Raw genomic sequence first — 16,036 nt, 5'->3', positions numbered from 1 at the left:
AAATTGACTTGGAGATATAAGGAGGTTTCTAAGGAGGGCTGGATTTCTAAATGGAGCCATCATTATAGGGTGTACAGGGTGGATACTGTTTTTTTGTGCATAGTATGGAGGAAGGGGGTGGGTAAATACTGGTCTTTTGGTGTCACCAAATCTATAAGAGAATGGCTTTTTGTTTCTCTTTTAAATTTGGATTCGTTTCTTGGGCTTTGGAAGTATAGGTTTTTCATTTCTAAAGATTGGGGTTGGTTGGTTGGTTTTTTTGAATAACCAATCCTCTATAATGGATATGTTTTTGACCTGATATGGGGTGGTGTTGATTATTTGGCTTATTATTCTTTGGATTTCCATATTGAACTTCTGTCTATTGCATATGGAAATGGTTCTTTTGTTTTATTGGTCCCTGTTGCGTGAATTCTACTGTGAGATCTATGCCAGAGCTGGAAATATCAAGGCTTTTGAGAGTATATGGGGTGGGTTCTTTTTGGGGGGTGCCTTGGGATACACATGGGTTATATGGGGGGGAAGGGCTAAAAGAGTGTTCTGCAGGTTCTTTTTAAATTCTGATTTTGGGACTTTGGGATCTGGGTCTTGGGATGATGTTATAAGGGGATGCAGGGTAGAGGAGTTAGGATCTTACTTGAATTTGTTTTGGAGCCATAAGGAGGTCTTTCAGGAGGTTTGGTTGAGCCTATGGGATCTCTTTTTCTTGCTGTACAGGGGCTGTCTGGTGTATAAGGGATACACTTTGCTGTGTATGATAGTTTTGGAGGTTGCCTGGGATGTCGGATTGATCATTAGGTCCAATTTTTCCATGGTGTACAGGTCTAAAAATGTGTTTATCTACATTCTTGGGTGGAAGGGGTTGGGTAGTTGTAGGTCTCTTGGAGTCTCCAAATCTAAAAGAAAATGGTTTTTTGATTTTCTTTTAGTCTTGGCTTCTTTTCTTGGGCACAGGAGATATGGGATTCCTATCTTATGGGTGTTTTGGCCGATCCTATGTGGTAGTCCTATTGTGAGCTTCAATTTCCTATTGTCAAAGAGTTTGGGTGTTAGGGGATGTTTACTGTCCCTACCTATGTGGCTTGATGTGCTCTACCTCTTTTCATCTTTGTGGATCATTTGGGGAAGCAAAGATAAAGACTTGAGTATTGGCTACTGGCCTATTTCTGTATGGACTAAAACTGAAAGCTACCAGTCTGCTAGTATTGGGTTCATTATGCTGAGTAAAACTTATGAGTCAAGGTGTGTTCTGGGAGTAAAGTTTTATAATGGAAAATTGAGGAGCAGTTTCAAAGGCTTGGGTCCCTGCATTCAAAACAGTTTCGGTATTATCTTGAATCCTGTTTTACTATTTGTTCAATTGATGCAGCCAACCATCTATCCTATGCTGCATCATCAAGGAAGCATGCTCAAAACAATATACCAATCCTTAAAAATGAATGCTTTATGTATTTTCGATGAAGTTTGGCATCCAATTTTTTGGATACCAATTATCAGTTATAGATGGCAATGGTGGATTCTTTCTCTTAGAAGTTTTCTGCTTTGGACTTCATTCGGCCAGCACCTGTATGGGCAAATTGAGGATCTTGATGGGAAAAGTCGGTGTTTTTGTAGCAATAGGCGTGGAGGGTGTTCGATTCAAACCTGGATTCTTCCCCATAATCGACGACTGGTTTGGGAAGAGGGAAGTCTAGGCGATTTGGATAAAAAGCCGATTTCTAGGGTTTTAAAACCCTGCAATAGCGCCTGGAAAGAGGGGTTCTTCGAGGATATGGGTTGGAGGTCCGATTGCTGGATAAGGTGGATGAAATCGGAGAAGAGGAGCTGGTTTTGTAACTATTTCGTGGAAAGCCGATGTTTTTGTCTTCAGTTTGCTGCTCCTGATCGTACGATGAAATGCTTGGAAATTGTGTTTGAAGAAGACAATGTGGACTCTGTTTGATCTAAAGCATTATGCGGATCAGTGGATGCCAGCCATCGACGATGTGTTTAGCGTTTGGGCTTCAAAAAAGAATTTGGGCTACATGGATTTTATTATTGAGAAGGATATTTGGGCCTGTTTTATTTTCAAGTTCTACAAGGAAGGATTATGCTGTTAGCGATTGGGCCTGGATGAAGGATGTTTACTACAAGGAGCTGGTTGGTTCTAGGCCTTTTCATGATGGCCCAAGATTCGGAATTTGGGTTCTCTACTCCATTAAGATTTTGGATTGGGTTTGTTGGTTGTGTTGTGTAAAGCTATGTTAATTTCTAGGAATAGGCCTTTGTTTTGTGTTTTTTTCAAACATTTTTTTGGGATGTACTTTTTATTTATTTATCTTGGGGTATGTTCCTCGTAATTGTCTTTCTATTATATTTTGAATAATTTTTTTCATTTTAATTATTATAACATTGATTATATTATCAAAAAAACTCGGTATATTAAATAATATATTACTTTTTTTTTTCTAGACACTTAATTACAAAAACTCTTATTTTAATGGAAATAATATTATATCATTTATGTTACATAAACAATCATTTTTTAATTTAGAGAATTTACATCATCTCTTCTATATTTCTTAGTTTTGAAGATGGTATTGAAAAATCCTAAAACCTTTATTTCTTACATTTTAAAAGATTTATTAAAGATAGTAAATAAAAAACGTCCCCTCCAGGATTGAGAGGCCAAAGTCTCATAATTTAAAAAAAAAAAAAAAACACTTTAGTCTTTTCTTTCAACGTGTACTTGTGGCCATCAACCTCAACCCAAACCCACTTCATCCATCCACTTTCATTGACTTTGTTTCAATTTACAATATTATCTTCAAGCAACTAGTAAATATTGAGAATTCTCTTGATTCTCCCTACGATTAATCCAATTGTGGATAAGTCGGTTTAAATATTCATGATTAAAAAAACTAATGAAAAACTTGATATATATATATATATATATATTTTTTTTGTTTTCTTTATATTTTTTCTGGAAAAAAACAATACTTTTATCAACAATCAGAACTGTTTTGATGAGTAAGTAATAATATTAGGTGACTCTATCTAAACAGCCGTTTCATTGGATTAGAAAACTCATTTGTTTTTGTCGTTTTATATATATTCCTACAACTGGAAGGATCATTTTTATGATATAGCTAATAGCCTGGACCTGGACCTGGACCTGGAGAGACCATATAGAAATCTGAAATCTCCCTTTATAAAAGAATCGCATACAGATAACCGAAGCGGCGTGAAGATAAGCCATCGATCGGCACACACAGCAGACTGCAGAGCAGCAATGGCTTCTTTGATCCACAAACACTTGTTTCCTCTTTGCAAATCCAAGTCCAACTTCTATCCGGACATCCCTTTCGTCAATCGCCCTGGACTTTCTTTTTCTCTCGCTCCCAAGAAGCCTTCTTCCTCCTCATGTAACCCAATCTTCTGTAAAGCCGTTTCTCTCAAACCACAAGAACCTCAAATCGAAGGTCTTAACATCGCAGACGATGTTACTCAGGTCTCCTTCGCTAGATCATTTCAACTTTTTCTTTTTCCTTTTCCGCATCATCTACTTGTCTCCAATTAAAATATTGAGATCTACAACTCCATCCCCGTTTGATTGGTGTGTGTATTCATTACGTCAAACTATTATTTCTTAATTGGTCAACTACAATGGCAACGTCATGTTTAGGGTTTAGCCAAATTTTTACTAGATTTTGATATGCTGGTTTATATAGATATACCGCAGACTATTTAGCTCTTAACAATTACTCTTAAGTAACGATTGATGATTTCCCGGTTGATAGTTTTTGACCTACTGTTATGCCCCAACTCTTGACAACATACATGCCAGGAATAAATTATTTATGTCCAATGAAGAACTTGATAGAAAAATTATGTTGTAAATGGGGGTTAACTCTTTTTGATAATTTGAAATTGTTTCTTGTGACAATTATTCTAAAATCTTTTTGATTGGGATTTGAGGTGTTAGGTACTCCTCATTCTGAAGGGATTTGATTGTAAAACATTCATGTATTGCTAGCATTTTTAGTCTCGGGATAATAGAAATGTACCATCATCCTTAATTATTTGACATTCGAACCCTTGTATTAAATCCTATTAGTTTCACACTCTTGTGTTTCCCAAGTTGTAGGCTATCACCTCCGCACATTAAATTTACATGTTTGGATGATTGATTGTCTACTCATATTCGTACGCATATGCCCTACCATATTTCATGTAGCCACAATTGTGCGCCATTTCTTACCATGCATGATATAGCTAGTGGAGTGACCTGGTTATTCTTGTACAAGGTCACTTGTATTAACTTTCTTCTTTCTTATGAAAAAACAGCTTATAGGGAAAACTCCAATGGTGTACTTGAATGACATCGCAAAAGGCTCGGTTGCAAATATTGCTGCCAAGCTTGAAATTATGGAGCCATGTTGTAGTGTGAAAGACAGGTGAGGAATAGATTAAACTGCCGTGTGCTTAAACATTTATGTGTTCTATTGTTCTCTCTAGATTAAGTCAATAGGGTGTTTGCTCTGTAATACAGTGTATTCAATCTGGCAATATCTTATTGAGTCATGGTTTCTTAAATCATGGCTTTGGTTCTTTAGCTGCTGCACATTAGCTATGCAAGTATCTGGTTATTATTTTAGGTATTGCTTTGTTTAATGAAAAAGCAATTCATATTCTGGTACTGAATATCCAGTTAATTTTTTGACTTCAGGATAGGAAACAGTATGATAGCTGATGCTGAAGAGAGAGGACTTATTACACCAGGGAAGGTAAAAAGATAGTTGATCTTCCTTGCTGTTATGAGAAGATGGGATCTCATGGATGTGTATTTGGTAAACAATGTTGCATGTTGGTTTATGTGATGCATTACGGATCAGGACATTATTAAATATATATCGAGTGGAAAAGGCTGTACACATCTATGAAAGAATGCACCTTGTGCTTCGAACATATAACAGTGAGATGAACAGGCTATCTCAAGGGGGCTTATGTAGAGTGAGCCAAAAGTTCCAAATAATTTTGTTTGGGCGACATATGTAATGAAGCAAAACTGATATTTCACATGCTTAATTACCTAAGGTCGGGAGAGTTTTTTTTTTCTTTATGTTTCTTTGGGAGGTGGGAGGGGGTTCTACATGTCATTTCACTTTTTAATCTTTCTTCTTAACCTAACAAAGCCTTATACATGAATGAAATATTATCCAGCTTATCAGGTGCTTCTCATTGCGATGGATGTGATGACATGTAAATTTGACATAATATTTGGATTTTGGAAAAATTAATTATCAGGATATAATTTTCATCAGCCAATGCAGAGTAGTGAGCTAAGATAGGCTTCATTTGATTTGCGTTTGTTGTCGAGTAGATAGGTGTACCAAGCATTTAAAGGGACATGCATTCTTGAAAGGCGAGAATATCGTATATGTAGTTATAGAAGAGTAGCTTTTGAATTTATGTCCTAGGAATTTGATGTAATTCCACATGGAATTTAAGAAAACAAACACACATTTTGCGGAAGATACAGCCTAGAACTACAAAATAGCTACACTTTGATGTCAAACTTAGGATATAATATGTTCAGATGCTGTCTTATTTCTTCTCATCTTTGTAGCCTAATATATCTAGAACCTTGAATGATGTATTGTTTGAACCTAATTCACCAATGCACTGTCATCAAGACTTGATAATTGTTCCCTACAGTTGTTTATCCTTTTAAACAAAAAGATCCATGAATTTAGAGAATACTTTTTAATTAGTAAATAAATGCTCCCTTTTTCATTTTCTTGTTTCCAGAGTATATTGGTTGAGCCTACAAGTGGGAACACAGGCATCGGACTTGCATTTATAGCTGCTTCAAAAGGGTATAAGCTCATATTGACAATGCCAGCATCAATGAGTCTTGAGAGAAGAGTTCTTCTAAAAGCGTTTGGAGCTGATCTTGTTCTAACAGAATCCTCGAAGGGCATGAAAGGAGCAGTTCAGAAAGCTGAAGAAATAGTCAACAGCACACCCCATGCTTACATGCTTCAACAATTTGATAATCCTGCGAACCCAAAGGTACTATCATCCTTTTCTGTTTAAAAAGACAACTGTTGAGTATTAGATTACTTGCTATGCATACAAATGTGCTGCCTGTGGATCATTTTGGAAAGAGGTTCTCATGGTAGGAAAATCCATTGTTGGGCTTGTAACTATTGGTGAAAGTATAATATATCAGATCAGTTACAATCATTAGTATTAGAGACAGAAATTTTACCCGTGGGGGGTTGGAAATTATGGTTCTATCTATCCCATCCTATGCTGACTGCACATTGCAAAGCTATATGTGATGCATAACAGCCCATTCAATCAGGCAAACATTTTTTTATATGCAAATTTAGTAGTCATATTAACTGCTAAGCTATTCCTGTTGTGAATACTTGTCTTGATTTCTTGAGGCATATTCACTGCTGAAGCAATCAATACGTGTGATTTCTGTAGTTTATTTTAGTTTTAACATACTAAGACTTATTAGAAGCTTTAATTTTTTTTGGTTCTCTTGAAGTTTCAGTTTACCTGAATTCATCCATCAGGCATGATTAAACATCTAAGGATTGATTAAAACAAATATACTTTTAGTGTCATTAATATGAGAGGATTACCTACTATGAGGTGCTATGGTATGTGGTGCTATAACTGTTGGCTATCTTATATAACTTTATAAGTTGTGTTTTCATTTGATTGCAGTTGGGTGTTTCCTTGCAATTTATCATGCATTTCTAGAGTACGACTTACATCGATGTTCTCTGCAGGTACATTATGAGACAACTGGCCCAGAGATCTGGGAAGACACGAAAGGAAAAGTGGATATATTTGTTGCAGGAATTGGAACGGGTGGAACTATTTCTGGGGTTGGGCGTTTCCTCAAGAATCAAAATCCTGATATCAAGGTAACTTCACGGCCCAAATTGACACCTGATATATATTATATAATATTATATTATATCATATTATATATTATGTGTATGTATATGGGGCATTAGAGTCTAAATTAATTAAGTTGTAGCATACACATATAATACTTTCTTAAGTTCAAATTGGTTGCTGATTTTTTTTGAAATAATTTACTTGGTTTATTTTTTACCTGGTGAAATTCGTACTTATCAGGTGATCGGTGTGGAACCTACGGAAAGTAACATTCTGTCTGGTGGAAAGCCTGGTAAGGTTCCTAACAGCAACTATTCAGTTTGTGATTTGAAGTTATGTCTTCTATTTCTAGCTTTTATCATGTGAAAAATGCAGGCCCTCACAAAATTCAAGGGATTGGGGCAGGTTTTGTACCAGGGAACTTGCATCAAGATGTGCTTGACGAAGTGATTGAGGTCTGAACTTTGTCCCTCCTTCAAACCACCCCATTTATGCTAGATGAGATTCCTTTTTGATGTTTATTTGCAGTGCTTATATCCAGTATAGTTGTGGACCAACTGACAATGTGCTACAAGTTTTGGGTGTGGAATGATGTATGTTATCTGCACATCACCTTGGCAACTCAATTAAAACAATGTGAAGTTATAGAACAGAAAACAATTAAAACTACTACTAGTGGTGAACTTGTAATTTTGAATGTGAGGTAGTGATTTATAAACCAAAAAATTGTACTTGTATCACTTAGAAGAATGTTGTCGTTGTCTATTGGATGTCTTTACAACTTCACCGTACAATAAAGAACCTTTTTACACATGTGACTAATAAGATTTGGATTATTCACCCCTGCGCAGAAGTCTATAAAATAACACAAATAGGTAAGAAATTTGGGTATATTGTGATTGATAATACCAAGGAAAATCAGGTAGGATTTGGTGTTGAGTTCGTATCATTTACTTCATATATAATTTGATTTGATCGGATTGTAAGATACAACTCATGAGTCCTACAGTTTTGACAGCTAAGCTTGCCATGGAATGCTGAATAATGTCCCATATATCTTCTATAATTGCTTAACTAGGTGAAATCTCCTTGGCGAAGATTGTTGGTACATTAACAAAATCAACATGTGCTTTGTAGCTGCACTTGTGTTTCTCAAACTGGAATACATCATTTTGACATTTTAGAGTGCCACATTTTGGAGGAGGGGTGAGGAGAGCAGACTGAGGAGTATGTGGGATGAGCAGGTGAGACTGGACATGGCAGTTTTAGACATTTCCAAAGACATGACCTGAGATAGGAGTTTGCACTTTTTTTTGATTAACCTGGATATCCAACCCGCTATGCGAGCCGACTAATCCCAGGGCGACCACCTGCTTTGCAGATAGCCGGGAGTCACCGCATTTGAACCTCCGTGGCCACAAGGGGATTTTTATTCCTCCTTGGATTTGAACCTGAGACCTGCTGGTACTTTTGACCTTTGGAGCCAAAGCTCAAACCAATCAGGCACCACCCTTGTGGTTGAGTTTGCACATTTTGTGTAAGAGCTTGTGGCAAATGTGGATGGGGGAGGGGGTTGGAGAGGTAGAGGGTAGGAGGGATAGAGAGTCGACAGCTAGGTATCACTTGTTCTTTTGTTTTCTGCACTTGGTCTCAAGACTGCCCCAAAAATTATTCGTGAAGTCTTTTTTATAAAACCTTTTTGCAAGCTGGGTCTGCATGGAAACATCTCTACTCCTTGGTAAGAGGTAAGGTCTGCTTGCATGCATCTTACCCTCAGACCCTACCCTGTGTTGGATTTAATGTGTTTAGTTTAGGTGCCACATTTTCGACTTATTACGATATAATTTTCTAAGATGTTCTGATCAGACATTAATTGAACTTCTACTTCCAGATTTCAAGTGATGAATCTGTTGAGACTGCAAAGCAATTGGCACTCCAAGAAGGCTTATTGGTAACGGCTTTTTGTTAAAAACAAGTTTACATGTATATCTTGTGAAGTTTCCAGGCTTTTGTGTTATGTATTATAGTTCATTTATTTCTATATGGAGAAGTATATTATCTTATATCATTTTGGTTTTAAATTGTCAAATAGCGCCAGATCGCTATGTCCCTAGAATAACAGAGTATGCACTATGCAAAACTTTGTCTGCTTGGATTATCTGAGCAACTAAAATTCTCATTGTTATTAAAACAGTGGATTAATTTAATTGTAGCATGAGGGAAGTGTTGTCCACAATTTCTATTAAATTTATGATATATCATACATGCTGCTCCGCAGCTCATTGACATTTTTTATTGAATTTTTAAGGTGGGCATATCTTCTGGAGCAGCAGCAGCAGCTGCAATCAAGGTTGGAAAGAGACCGGAGAATGCAGGAAAGCTTATTGCGGTATGCATTTCATCGTCTTAGCATATATGCACTTTCATAATAGGTGTTTATACATGAATGCACACCCAGACGTATACAGATATGGGGTTGGGTTATGGTGAGAATGGTAAGAAGGGATCTCCATCCTTGGTTCAACAATTCTAATATATATGATCAAGGGTGGGGGTGAGACTAAATGTGATCAAGGGTCCGGATCCCTTCTTGCGCTTCTCATTTTAACTCCTATTCTCACACGATCTTTCTGTCTATATATATGCATGTGTGGTATGTGCATACATAAAGGCTAATAGCACCAACATTTGTGTTGCTGCCAGTATAATTAGAAGACATAAATGGCAAACTCTGCATTTTGAGTCGAGTCATGTTCAAGTTTGGATGTTGAATATAAGTAAGTTGTAGAGTTAAAAATCAATGAAGGTGAAGCAAATGGGTGTTCCAGCATAATATAGATGGGCGATTGCGGATGATAATTAATGCTTAATTGTAACTTTGCAGGTTGTGTTCCCTAGCTTTGGTGAGCGGTATCTATCCACCATTCTTTTTCAGTCAATCCGGGAAGAGTGTGAGGCAATGCAAGCAAGCTGAGTCATGGAAGAAGAAGAAGAAGAAGAAGAAGAAGAAGAGTGTTTTTGGTTATTGATTTAATGGTTTAGATGATAGAAGGAAGTAGTGAGTCTTCTGATTCATCAATTATGATGATACTTACTTGGCAATTATAATAAGGCATAGTCCTCAAGACACCAAATCGTTTTGTTATTTGTTGTTTTTATACATTATCTTTATTCTCCATTATTATTAATTTATATTTCTTTTGTTGTAAAAAAAAGGAAGAATTTAATCCATGTTACTTAATATGCTGATTAGTTGAAGGTCTAAATGAAAATAATACGAAAACACTTATCATCATGTGTATCTGATTTAACATCATATGTTATGTGGTGGCAATCAACCATGGTTTATGATTTTATTTTAATTTTTTATAAACTTTTTTCTTTTGTGTATGTGTATGTGTATAAGAAAGACCGATACCATTGTTGAATTGAATATGGGTGTTGTTGCTTGAGGAAACACAAACACAAACCCAAAACCAAAAATGATGGATGCAGATATGAGCTGCAAAAACCTACCGAACCTTGTATCTTCATTCGTCGACACTTTCGTTGATTTCTGCGTCACCGGTATCTTCTTGCCCGATGCCCCCTCTCCTCCACTTCTCCAAACTTCCTTCCCTTCCCCTCATCGCCTAATAGCCATCGGTGACCTCCATGGCGACCTTCTCAAATCCAAGCAAGCTCTCCGTCTTGCCGGCCTCATCGACTCCAACGACCGTTGGTCCGGTGGCTCCTCCACCCTTGTCCAGGTTGGCGACGTCCTCGACCGCGGCGGCCAGGAACTCAAAATCCTATACTTGCTCGAGAAACTGAAACGAGAGGCTGTTAAGTCCGGCGGCAATGTGATCACCATGAACGGCAATCACGAAATCATGAACGTCGATGCAGATTTCAGGTACGTCACCCCATCTGGGCTCGATGAATTTACTAACTGGGCTGATTGGTTTTGTATTGGTAATAACATCAAGAATTTGTGTCATGGATTGGAAAAACCTAAAGATTTGTATGATGGAATTCATTCAACAAGTTTTGCGCGTGTTAAACAGGAATATGTCAAGGGTTTCAGATCTCGGGTGGCTGCATTGAGGCCTCAAGGTCCTATAGCAACTAGGTTTTTGTCAAAGAATTTGACTGTAGTTGTGGTTGGTGAATCTGTGTTTGTTCATGGTGGGGTTTTGCCTAAACATGTTGTTTATGGGTTGGAACGTATCAATGAAGAGGTTAGGGATTGGATGACTGGATTGAAACCAAGGGTGGGTTCCAGTTTGGTTAGAGGGAGGAATTCTCTGGTATGGTTGAGGATATTTTCCAACGAGGTGGCTAAAGATTGCGACTGCACCATGCTTGAACACGTGCTTTCCACAATTCCAGGTGCAAGGAGGATGATCATGGGTCATACCATTCAAGAAGATGGTATAAATGGAGCCTGTGATAACAGAGCTATAAGGATTGATGTGGGTATGTCGAAAGGGTGCATAAATGGCTTGGCGGAGGTTCTAGAGATTACTGAGAATTCAGGGGTACGAATCCTAACATCAAACCCTATCATGATGTATGATAAGCATGATTCTTTAAGTATTGATTCCTCTATTCCTATTCCTAAACAAGTGGAAGTCGAGGCTTAAGTATGGAACCTGCATTACATTTGTTTTTGGGGAATCTGCATTACATTTGTTTTTAGATGTAATAGTAATAGCATTAGCAATCATTTGTGGTTTATCCCAATTAATTTCCCACCAAGTTTTTCATTTCGAGTTGCTGCTATCAATCATATATTTCGCTTCAATTTTCTTCTCCTTTACAAGCCAATGGCAACATTTATCTAACCCATGCTTTTTAGCTTGGTATGCAGTCATAACAAATGACTAGGAATTTGCATGTTGTCGAGAGAGAAACACACGCATACACAACATCATCAAATTTCTGAATCATGGACAAGGGTAGGGATTGAATGGTTATTTGATCTTCAATTCTTGTCATGAACAAGGTTCCTTATTTAGCGTAATATTTTTTTTTTTTTTTTGGTTTTGCCTAAAAAAGAAAAGGTTGATGACTTGTTTTACTCAAGACTACTGCCATTGCAAAGTTATCAAGGGATGATGGAGGATTTTGTGTACTGTAAAAACGTAATTGCATCTTCAAGTTGCAGCAGAAACGAAATGCATCAATTAGACTATATCATGTCATATACATATGTATCAAACATAACACCACAACTCTAGCATACATGGAATTTGCATCAAATAGAAAACAAAACAAAAAAAAATATTCCAAACTGCATGCTTTTTTATTACCACACTCTCACTCTCATCAATACATCATCATACCATATATAATAGTAATACTAAATAGTAATAGATTCATTCACCTGTGCTGGTGCTGGTGCTGGTGCTGGTGCAGGTGCTGGGTGCCGTGTTAAAATAACAATAAATAGAATAAGTGAGCACACAAAACAAAATTACACAAATCTGTTAAATGCTTTTCTCCTTTCCACAGAAATGGCAGAATCCATGCTCAACTCCCCTATAGACCCCGGAGACTTGTGCTTCCTACTGCTACCAGACCCTTTCTTCCAATTCAATGACCCATTGCTGTTGGGAGTTGGTGGAAATGAAAACCTCCTTTCGCTACCTGGACTGCTCGGCATCCTGTCCTTGGGATTACTTGTTGGTCTTGCTTTTGCTTTGGCTGAAACCGTAGGACTCATATAGTTGGGAACTGAAAATGCTGGGCAGCTCATCAAGCTGTCGTCATCCTTCATTGAATATCTCATCCGTTGTCTTGTTCTTGGAGGAACCATGGACCTTGATGACATTGGTGATTGGTTGTTTTGCTTCTTTATCAAACGTGGACTCACAGGAGTTGCCCTTGAAGGTGTGCTTGCAAACTGATTATTCTTTACATCACAAGGGAATTGACGTTCTAAGCGGCTCCACCACCAGGGGTATCCACCTGATCGGATAGAGTTTTGAGCTGAATTTGGTGTGGTTTTCCATAACTGAAGAAAGATTAGAATTACTTGCAATAGAGCTGATTTGTGTTGAAACACTAAGTATGAATTGTGTTCAAAGTACCTGGTGGGAGTATGCATAAGCCATGGCTTTCTCTCTCTTAATCACTGCCTCGACTTTTCTCTGCAACCTTGCTTCTCTTTCCTCTTTGGTAATCAAGCTATCATCCCAGTATTCATCACCCATCTCCAACGACTACATCCAATGCTCCAGATTAACACCGAGTTGTAAAAAAACCAAACGGGTTTTAATTATGTAGAATTTATATATAATATAATGTGGGACCTGTCTGTGCCTTTCACATGAGTATTGATTGTTACCACAATAATAACGAAAATAAGCAAGAAACCCTTGACCAGAAAACTTAATTCAGGAATCCAAATAAAATATGTTATGAAGAAATGGTTACCGGTAGTAGGTTGTTGAGTTGTTTGTTAGGTTGGGGTTTGAGTGGTTGGTTCTGTAACATTTGGATTCTTCGCGACTGTATTTGTGTTTGGACTCTGACCAACAGCTGCATCTGCTTCATGGCATTGACCGTCTGTCTCTTGACATGCTGACCTCTAACTAGAGCCTGAAGCCTCAGAAGACCAGTTGTCAAAGGTTTAGAGTTGAAGCTCCTCCGTGCCTGCATTTTACTTAATTGTATGAGGTGAGAGAGTAATGGAATGATGAGTTGTGTATATATATATGTCACCATGTAGCCTCTAAAGGCAGCCTGGATCCTGGTAGCTGAAAGGCGTTGTAGAGGTGGTTCTGTAATCTCATGATGAACAAGTGTAGGAGAAGTGATTGTTGGAGTAGATGAAGGTGGTTGTGATTGTTGGAGTAGGTGAAGGTTGTGTTGTTGGTCAATTTCCCCCAAGATTTTCTCAATACTGCTTGGCTCTCTGAAACGGGGAAAAAACGATCCATGTTTAAACCTGGCCTTGTTTTGTTTAGGTTCCTGCAACAACAAGAGCAGTAGTATGAAATTCAAATTCAAATTCAAATTCAAATTCTTACTTGTTAAACTTGGAATTACTTACGTTATTGAGTTTGGAGTTGGATGTAAAAAGTCTCTTGATTGCAGAAAACCAAGTCCCTTTTTTCCCCATAGAAGCATTACCCTAAGAAAGAAAAAGACAGAAACAGGAAGATGAAGGTAGCTAGGGTTTTAGTTTAGAGGTTGAAGAGAGAAAGGAGATTGAAGGAGGTTGGGTTACCTTAAACAAGAATTATGGAGGAATCCTTTCTGTAAAAGCAACAGGAAATCTGTTATACAGAAGAGAAAGAGGAAAAGAAATCTTGTGTGTGTGTGTGTGTGTGTGTATGGTTGGGCAGTTTGACACTCAAAAACAATTTTCTGGTGTTGTTTCCTTGTTCCTTCCACCAACGTTTACTTTACTACTGGAATGGAATTCTTTCAGTTAACAAGATAAAAAAAGAAAAGTAGTGGTTTGCAGCATCATCATGATTCATGATTATGAGCTGAGCTGCCCAGGTGAAGGTGAAGGTGAAGGTGAAGGTGAAGGTGATGTATCATCCATCATCATGGCGGTGCCTGTGTTAACGTGGCCCCCACAAACCTCTTTTTTTTTTTTTTTTTTTTCTTTTTTATGTGGTGGAGCCTTTACAGATAATAAATAATTCCCAACTTTTTGAAAATTCTTCCCTCTTTAAAACTAAAACTATAAACAAGGAAAGGAGCCTTTTTTTTTTTTTTATTTAACAAAACCACATCTGCCTTATTATTACTTTCATCCATCTTCTTTAATTACTTCCATCTTCAATAAAATTTTCAAAATAACAAGTAAAAAAAATTACAACATATTCTCGATTACACAACCAATTAAATTATTTAATACAACTCCTAAAATATTATTAAACATTTAAATTGAAGCAACCAACGATTTAAAAATCATTTCTTTTGCATAAGTAATCATTTTTAATTTGGAGAACTTAATTCTCTATCATACTTTTGGAGAAGATTTCGTGGAACAAAAATCCCTAAAATCTTCATTTTATTTTATATATGTAGCAAGCAACTAGCAAGTAGAAGTAGGTAAGTAAATTGGGAGTTAGTAGTATGATTGATCATGTCACATGTATGTGAATCATATATCTTGAAATGAATGTTGTTAATAATAGCCATCATCGGTTTCTGTTCAAACATAAAGATTGTTTTCATCTCAAGAAGAAGAGAATCTTCACTTAACAAAATGCTTATGAAGCTTCTCCAGTCACTTGTCAGCTTCTTCTTGTTGATGAAAGTGGGGTTCATTTGTAAAGAATGTTTCATGGAAGATTTAGGAGTAAATTGTATGTTTGAAATTAGGAATGGAGGAAAAGCATATAAGAAAAAATTGAGCCTCCACTCCCCACTCCCCATTATTAATGAATTGTCTCATTTGCAAGAAAAAAGCCATTACGATTGTTTTAAGAATGGGCAAGGTGTGATTCTTACACAACGCTTGCTTGTATGTTTTTATCAACATATATAGACTTTATTTATTTTGTGTTGCATGTTATTCAAGTACTACTGCTGTAATTTCTATATTATCCAAAAAAAAAAATATATATATATATATATATATATATATGTGGTTACATGAGTTGTGAAGAAAATGGGTGCTGTTGCAACAGTTGTGATGTGTATGTGTATCTCTTGAATGTTGGTGCTTTCTACCCTCTGATGTTGCTGGAATACTTTGGATTCTGTTTTCAATCAACTTTTTACAACCTTTTGCTTGGAGGTTGTCATCAATTCAAATGTAAAGTCTCTACTGTGTTATATATATATATATATATATATATATATATATATATATATATATATGGTGTAAATAAATAAGATCTGTTGCAATGTCATGATCATGAATAATGCATTATTGCAATGTCTATGGTGACCTGAAAATGTGATTATACAAATATAATGCAGGAGCCTAGTTCTAGCATCACAATATCCAAACAATCTGAAGCTTTGATTTATAAACATCTGAAAGAATGGTAGCTACTAATTATGCCTCGATTAAGAATCGATATTCTTGCTTGCATCTTTGAAGCAAGCTTTGTTTTTCTTAATTTATTAACTTTTCATCTCCTTTAAATTTCTATCCATCTCTCTATTCCTACAAACTAGC

The 16,036-nt window shown here is 36.8% G+C and overlaps 3 protein-coding genes across 5 annotated transcripts; 2 read left to right on the top strand and 1 right to left on the bottom strand.

Annotated features, from left to right (window-relative positions):
* Positions 1–3,137: 3,137 nt before the first annotated feature.
* Positions 3,138–10,108, top strand: LOC112520725 (cysteine synthase-like). Of its 2 annotated transcripts, none has more exons than XM_025129234.1 (10): positions 3,138–3,490; positions 4,327–4,436; positions 4,709–4,766; positions 5,791–6,054; positions 6,789–6,926; positions 7,144–7,195; positions 7,279–7,358; positions 8,795–8,854; positions 9,212–9,292; positions 9,788–10,108. In XM_025129234.1, exons 1-10 carry the CDS (start codon positions 3,272–3,274, stop codon positions 9,875–9,877), a joined length of 1,152 nt encoding a protein of 383 aa, XP_024985002.1. In that variant the 5' UTR covers positions 3,138–3,271; the 3' UTR covers positions 9,878–10,108. The 2 variants fall into 2 exon arrangements, with proteins under 2 accessions (XP_024985002.1, XP_024985003.1); XM_025129235.1 differs by having other exon boundaries at positions 7,309–7,358; positions 9,788–10,089.
* A 128-nt stretch (positions 10,109–10,236) lies between these two features.
* Positions 10,237–11,689, top strand: LOC112520726 (shewanella-like protein phosphatase 2). The gene has a single exon (XM_025129236.1). It carries the CDS (start codon positions 10,386–10,388, stop codon positions 11,526–11,528), a length of 1,143 nt encoding a protein of 380 aa, XP_024985004.1. The 5' UTR covers positions 10,237–10,385; the 3' UTR covers positions 11,529–11,689.
* Positions 11,690–12,169: 480 nt separating this feature from the next.
* Positions 12,170–14,400, bottom strand: LOC112520723 (protein IQ-DOMAIN 14-like). 2 transcript variants are annotated; one of them, XM_025129230.1, is made up of 7 exons: positions 14,246–14,400; positions 14,120–14,148; positions 13,943–14,023; positions 13,612–13,860; positions 13,324–13,542; positions 12,978–13,109; positions 12,170–12,901 (listed from the first exon to the last, which is right to left on the bottom strand). In XM_025129230.1, the coding sequence occupies exons 3-7, from the start codon at positions 14,009–14,011 to the stop codon at positions 12,362–12,364; spliced, it is 1,209 nt and encodes a 402-aa protein (XP_024984998.1). In that variant the 5' UTR covers positions 14,012–14,023; positions 14,120–14,148; positions 14,246–14,400; the 3' UTR covers positions 12,170–12,361. The 2 variants fall into 2 exon arrangements, with proteins under 2 accessions (XP_024984998.1, XP_024985001.1); XM_025129233.1 differs by having other exon boundaries at positions 14,254–14,400.
* Positions 14,401–16,036: the final 1,636 nt, after the last annotated feature.

This window comes from Cynara cardunculus (genome assembly GCF_001531365.2).
Source record: "Cynara cardunculus var. scolymus isolate 2C chromosome LG 11, CcrdV1, whole genome shotgun sequence".
Classification (NCBI taxonomy): Eukaryota; Viridiplantae; Streptophyta; class Magnoliopsida; order Asterales; family Asteraceae; genus Cynara; species Cynara cardunculus.
Note: the sequence above shows the minus strand (reverse complement) of the source record. Positions and strands in the feature narration are given on the sequence as shown.

Excerpts from the sequence above, each read along its gene's own strand:
- LOC112520725 (XM_025129234.1), top strand. The coding sequence starts at position 3,272 with ATGGCTTCTTTGATCCACAAACACTTGTTTCCTCTTTGCAAATCCAAG. Across the intron at positions 3,491-4,326 it reads TCGCAGACGATGTTACTCAG|CTTATAGGGAAAACTCCAAT; the intron begins GTCTCCTTCGCT and ends ATGAAAAAACAG. Across the intron at positions 4,437-4,708 it reads TGTTGTAGTGTGAAAGACAG|GATAGGAAACAGTATGATAG; the intron begins GTGAGGAATAGA and ends TTTTGACTTCAG.
- LOC112520726 (XM_025129236.1), top strand. The coding sequence starts at position 10,386 with ATGATGGATGCAGATATGAGCTGCAAAAACCTACCGAACCTTGTATCT.
- LOC112520723 (XM_025129230.1), bottom strand. The coding sequence starts at position 14,011 with ATGGGGAAAAAAGGGACTTGGTTTTCTGCAATCAAGAGACTTTTTACA. Across the intron at positions 13,110-13,323 it reads AACTCAACAACCTACTACCG|TCGTTGGAGATGGGTGATGA; the intron begins GTAACCATTTCT and ends CATTGGATGTAG. Across the intron at positions 12,902-12,977 it reads CTTATGCATACTCCCACCAG|TTATGGAAAACCACACCAAA; the intron begins GTACTTTGAACA and ends ATCTTTCTTCAG.